The following is a 6,000-nucleotide window of genomic DNA, read 5'->3' as shown; positions in this document are numbered from 1 at the left end:
AAAAAAACTATTTGGTAACAAAAGGTACTATAAGTTGTGATATAAAAAAAGGTATGGTGAAAATGTACCTTTTACTAAAGCTTAGATGAGTTTATTGGTCCGTAAAACTATGCTCATGCTTTCTATCTGAAAATATTTTTTTTTACCCAAAGCCACATTTTTGAATTCATGACAAATTTAAAAAACAAAACAGATTTTCAGTGGAGTTTGTACGATTGCATGATTCCCACCCACTTCCCAAATTTTATTATTGTGGCTTCTGCTTTTTTGCTCGGCACTTGCAGGTCACAAGATTCAGGCAATATGAAGTAGAATGGAGAAATATTTTCTCAATGAAAGCACAAAAAAAAAAAAAAGTAAAACAAAGTCCAAAAATTATTATACATGTCCTTCCATGTAAAAAGATAAAAAATAAAGTCAGCTGAAGTCCAGGTACAGAAGTCTGTGGTTAGGACACGACGGCTGCTGTGGATGATGTGACATTGGTTGAATTTGTGCTGACGTTTGTGTAACTTCCCTCGCTGTTTGTACTGGATTCGTTGGAGGCTAGGAGACTCGAGCTGGCTCGTAGAATTGCCCCAGCTGCACTACAGTGTGGTCTAGGTCCGGGTTCAGGGGTGTATGTAAAAGTAAGGCTGGTTGAATAGATTATACCATCATTCCGGACCAACGTAACTGGCACCTGCACTGGTTGACGGACCCACCTCCAACCTTCTCGGAAGGCAGAAATGTCCGGCACAACACATAACATGCTCTCTGCGCATCTGGAAGAGAAAACATCCTTTGAGACATCTTATACTACAACTTTCTACTTCAGATAAACAGTGCCCGACATGTGTTGCTTTCTGTTAAACTTGATTTATCTTGGCAGGTTGTTGTAACTTCTTTCAGAACTTATTATTTGGCGTAAGGACAGACAGTATTGTGACAAGTAGCAGTGCAGGTAAATAAATCCATACTGCCAAGCAAACATCACACCGTGAAGAAGGCAGGGTCACTTTTATTTACTTTAAACTACTGAGGGAAAAAAGTCCCCCCGCCCATACTATAGCACTGAATACACAAACCGAAGAATGAGCTTTACACCAAATATGATATTTATTTATAAAGTATTTTGGCTGTGACTAGTAAGCCAGCTCACCATATATAATATAAAAAAAATAGCCTCGACACTACAAAGTGATTACCTGTACATAGTCTCAGCTTCCACATCACCAAACCAAACGCGTAAATTTGGAGTGAAGTTCTGTCCTGTTAGTTCCAACATTGCTACATCACCTCCACCATTCAGCTACAATAAATAAATACAATTATCAATTATTCTGATTACTAAATTGTTTGCAACTAAAAGAGCAGCTCAGATTGAACGTCCTAATGAGATACATCACACAACCCAAAAGTGTCCCCGGGCTCTACACAGATGAAGAGTTATGTACAAACACACAGCAGAACGCCTCTATATAAGATGTAAACAATCCACAATCATTTTTCTTTGCCCAGTCAACAGTAACATCTACCAATTTAAGTGTCATCCCTTCACTATAATATCAGAAGGCCCCTCTTTTTCATATAATTAAAATGGAGTTTCAAGATAGGAGAGTGAAGGTATATAAAACAGACATCAATAGTAAATGTGGGGCTCAATGGGTACCTTGTTTTTATATTCATGCATTTAAGTCAATGCTTGAGAAACCCCAGGTGCCAGGTTGCCATGGCGACTAGAAAGACAGGGTTTTGCAGGATTGCCATCATGAATCTGGCACCCTATGCTTCCCTGCAGGGGGGTGGTGTAGCGGGTGCTTCACGGCACTCATCTCACCGCGACCCTGCAAAAAAGCATAGGGTGCCGGATTCACAATGGCAGAAGAAAGGCAGGAGCATGGCTTTTCTCCACAAGGTGAGAGTGGGAGTAGTGTGAATGTATGTATACTACAGTGTCAGAATGTATGTCTGTATATGTATAGTGCTAGAGTCAGTGTGTGTGTGTGTGTATGCATAGTATGTATAGTCTGTGTGTGTATAATGTAGTATCAGTGTGTACGTGCGTATAGTGCTAGAGTCAGTGTGTGGATAAATGTATAATGCAAGAGTCAGTATGTCTACTGTATTGCAGTGCCAGATTCAGTGTGTATGTGTCCATAGTGTTAGTGTGTAATTTTATATATGTATAGTCTTAGCCAGTGTTTGCGTGCGCAAATGTATAAGAGTGTGGTGCTAGCGTGTACGGTGTAGAGCATTAGCATGAGTGTGTATATAGTGTTGGCATGTGTGTACAGGAACATAGAACATCAGTGTGTGTGTGTGTTACTGCAAAGTGTTAAAGTGTGTAAATGCATGTTGGTGTATGGCTTATTACAATCTTATTACACCTTTATGGAGGGTAGATTTGAAGTACTGATCTCACATCAACAGCCAATGGAAATTTCATCACTTGGCTTTACCTGAAGGCTTTCCACCACTGGCACAGGCGTCACTGGGGCATACACAGGCCCCATGCCTTCATAAAACGTATATTCTGCCTTGTCTGTGCTAATGATTGTCCATGATGCACCGTCATTAATCATCTCTTTATTTGGTTCTTTGGGACATGGAGTGGCCTTGAATATAAAACAGAACATGAAGCGGTTATATAGAGATTGAAAGGAAACAAATATAAACAAAATCATGGATTTAAAGCTCACAAAATGATTTTGTATTTGTAGGCTATTTCCTAATATGCAAAATATACTTCTATAAAGTGCTGGTGAAGATGTATGTTTTTATTACACAAAACACAGAAACATAGGAAATCATGGCAGATAACTACATGGCACATCTACTCTGCTCCCCTTTTTCTGCTGTAAAGACTTTATTCAACCCTTGCTCTTGTCGTATATTCAAGATATGCATAAAGCTATCTAATGCATGTTTAAATTCGCTCATTTAGCTCTACTACCCCTGCCGGCAGCCTATCAAAGTCTTTGACACTCTAGTTTTAGACTGACCTGAGATTTCTCTCCTTTCTTCTTGCACTTTAATTTCATTCATGTATTTACATACATGCAACAGCTGTCTATGAATTACATCGCTCTCCCCCACTACAGGAAGACTTAACCATCTTCTCACAGACTAGCTCCTTTAGGTAACATGCCTGGTTATTTTCTAAATCCAAAATAAAGAAGCAGAGGCTCAGCACTCAAATAATAAGGCGAGTTTATTTCACGCAGGTAACGTTTCGACACACAGGTCTTACTCAAGCTCTCTCAAGGACTTGGTGGTACCCTTGGCTCGTGCGCCATTTCCCTACTGAGTGCTGCCTTCCAACCTTTCTTTCTGTGGTTATTTTTTAAGACATTCCTCCACACAAAACACATCCCCTTGGGTAATCTAAAACTCACTTGAAACTGGATAATTCTTTCCTGAGAAAGGCACAAGTACATTCTTTCTGTATCCTTAAGGTAGAACGCACACTTATGGAGCTGGGAAACAGGGTCATCTGCATCTAATAATGCTGTCTGTTTATCCACTTTCCTAATGATCTAAAACACAAAATAAAACAAATGAACTATTAATGAACAGAGTACGGCCAAAACATACTTCTTGATGCGGCACAAATTCTTAAATGGCACCTCAGAGATTCAAGCCATTCATAATACAGAGTCAACCAGTTTCCTGTAGCGGGAGAAACCCATTGGGGTTGGCCTCTCACTATGCATAGAAACATCAGAGATGAGTATTTTATATACATACTTATGGCTTAGCACATCCAATGGAAAAAGTTCACAGCACTTTATTTCCCTGGGCGTCCAAACTCCAACTGGCAATATACAACTATTTCTGCATTTTGATGACATCAGGGACGGTATTGTTTACTGTATAACTTATGGTGCTTGACAGAACACATTTTTCTAATATACATTTTCTTAAAGAAAAAATGTTTTCCAGGCATAAAAGTAACGCATACCAGTCTTGGGAGCGCCATGCCAGTCACTGAACATACAAGTTTTACGGTCTGCCCATAATGAATGTAACCATCACGCACAGTGAATTCCTCTCCCTCCGACTCTTCGTCATCCACTAAATGGGAGACAATTACAGTGAACACATTTTTAATCAAAATTGCTGAACCACACATAAAACATCATGGTAGAGGTAAGCAGGGAAACCAAAGTTAAACATAGATCCGATATTTGTCTTAAGAGAACTTTTGGTTGACAAAAACAATCTATAATTGGAGAAATCTTAAAAGTAATGGGAACCCCCCCCCCCCCCCAAACTTGCTTTGAAACCTAGTTTTGTGCTCAAGCTACAAAATAAAGAAGTCAATGGAACACCTATCATAACCGAGTGACCACAAATGTAACACGTCTTAAGAGCAAAATTGGGAGGAAAAACAATAAAAATATACATTTGACTTACAATATTGGACAAACGTTTCGAATAATAAAGCCACATATTGAAACATTTTATTATTGAACTTCAATATTAAACAAGTATTTCAAAACATACAGCAAACCATGAAAACACTTAAGTGAAACTAGCACTTACAGAGGTGAATATAAAAAGCTCCCCACTGTTGCGAACTAGCGTGAAAGTTGCCCCCTTCTACGTGCAAATATCTTGTGCTGACCGTCTGTGATCGCAGCCGGTTAAATAGTGCTACTTTAGTCCCTGACGCAATACATACTGAAACAGAGCAGATATTGCATTAGTATAAACATTACATTAATAAACATAGAAAAACCGATACTGTTGTAACAAGAGAAAATGGTCTATGTACTTGAAATTACTACCTTTCATCGAGCCAACAAGGAAAAACATATTGATGGGTTACAAGAGCTTTCAAGACCTCAGATGTCGCTTCTTCCATCTCTGGTCCCAGAAGCTCATGTAACTTTACACCTTTTTCTATGATGGCTTAAAAAAGGCTCACAGCGTCAAATATAAAACACGAAAGCTAAACACTTATGAAAGTCAGTGGCTCATGCTTTGTCAAATTGATTTATTAAGGCCCTTTTTAGTTATAATGTACTCTGGAGACTATTTTGCATCCATCTCCAATGCACTTCATGCAAAAACGTGCGTGCGGCATCTTTATATATGGGACTTAAATATGTAAAATATACAATGTACCCAATAAAAAATCATAATATAGAAAAGGTTGCCCTTATTCATCACTTTAAATAAAACTTAAATGCAGCGAGAATTTGCCTTACACAGTAAATGTTCATCATACCTAACAATTTCCCAAATAGAGGGTACCCTATTTGTGTGAATTTATGAGGCAAAGACAGATACATGTTTGGCAAATGAACAATATTTTTCTATATACTCCTTAAGTACTGCCAGGACCCTGAAACGGAGCAAAGTTAATTATCTCGCATGAAAGTATCGTGTTATACTTACAGTCTGCATTTTTCAGTGACTGTTTCTTTTTAGATGGCTTAGAGATGACCTTGATTCGTTTGCTCAGGAACACACCAATGTCGTCACTATTGCCATAGAACATTTTTACTGATAACATGAAGTGCTTTCTCTTGTCCGAGTCGGATATGTACAATGTTTTGGCAGTGCAATAGTTCTGTGGACAGAGGAAAGCAGGTGATTGAGAGAAGAAAACGGTGCTTAGCTTGAGAATATTCTGTAGGTCAATACAAAAATGTCTTTAAAAAATAAAAAATAAAAATCTGACAGTTGGACACCATGAATAATATCCCTGTCTGGGTACATAAGTATATGGAAGCACAGAACATACAGGAAGCCAAAAGTTAGTTTATTAAGTGAAAACCAATGAGGTAAGGCTGAGAGAGATTTATTTTGTATAAACACTGCATAATAGGGGATCTTGTTTCTCTTTAGAAACCTTTGATTGCTCTCTCACACCGACACCAAATCCCACTTTACAGCCACGAAAAGGTACAAACTCCATGCCTGCGCCATTGGGCCGCGAGGCATGGAGGGTATGCATGAACACTGCTCATATTGAGACCACCTGATTATTACACCATTACTATTCCAATT

The 6,000-nt window shown here is 38.6% G+C and overlaps 1 protein-coding gene across 2 annotated transcripts in view; it reads right to left on the bottom strand.

Moving 5' to 3' along the window:
* Positions 1 to 448: 448 nt before the first annotated feature.
* The window catches only part of LOC149281337 (suppressor of hairless protein homolog), a 46,091-nt gene continuing 40,539 nt past the window's right edge, over positions 449 to 6,000 (bottom strand). The window contains exons 5-11 of one of the 2 annotated variants that reach the window (XM_089499415.1): positions 5,386 to 5,560; positions 4,528 to 4,665; positions 3,944 to 4,056; positions 3,378 to 3,518; positions 2,442 to 2,597; positions 1,188 to 1,291; positions 449 to 764 (exon numbers count right to left, since the gene is read on the bottom strand). In XM_089499415.1, the coding sequence (XP_089355541.1) occupies positions 449 to 764; positions 1,188 to 1,291; positions 2,442 to 2,597; positions 3,378 to 3,518; positions 3,944 to 4,056; positions 4,528 to 4,665; positions 5,386 to 5,560 (1,143 nt within the window). The remainder of the gene's footprint in view (positions 765 to 1,187; positions 1,292 to 2,441; positions 2,598 to 3,377; positions 3,519 to 3,943; positions 4,057 to 4,527; positions 4,666 to 5,385; positions 5,561 to 6,000) is intronic. The other variant, XM_089499416.1, reaches the window with a different exon arrangement.

The sequence above is a fragment of the Sceloporus occidentalis genome, unplaced genomic scaffold (assembly GCF_023333645.1).
Source record: "Sceloporus occidentalis isolate IW3139 unplaced genomic scaffold, rSceOcc1.0.p SCAF_135, whole genome shotgun sequence".
NCBI classification, from domain to species: Eukaryota; Metazoa; Chordata; class Lepidosauria; order Squamata; family Phrynosomatidae; genus Sceloporus; species Sceloporus occidentalis.
This window is presented reverse-complemented; position numbering and strand designations above follow the sequence as displayed.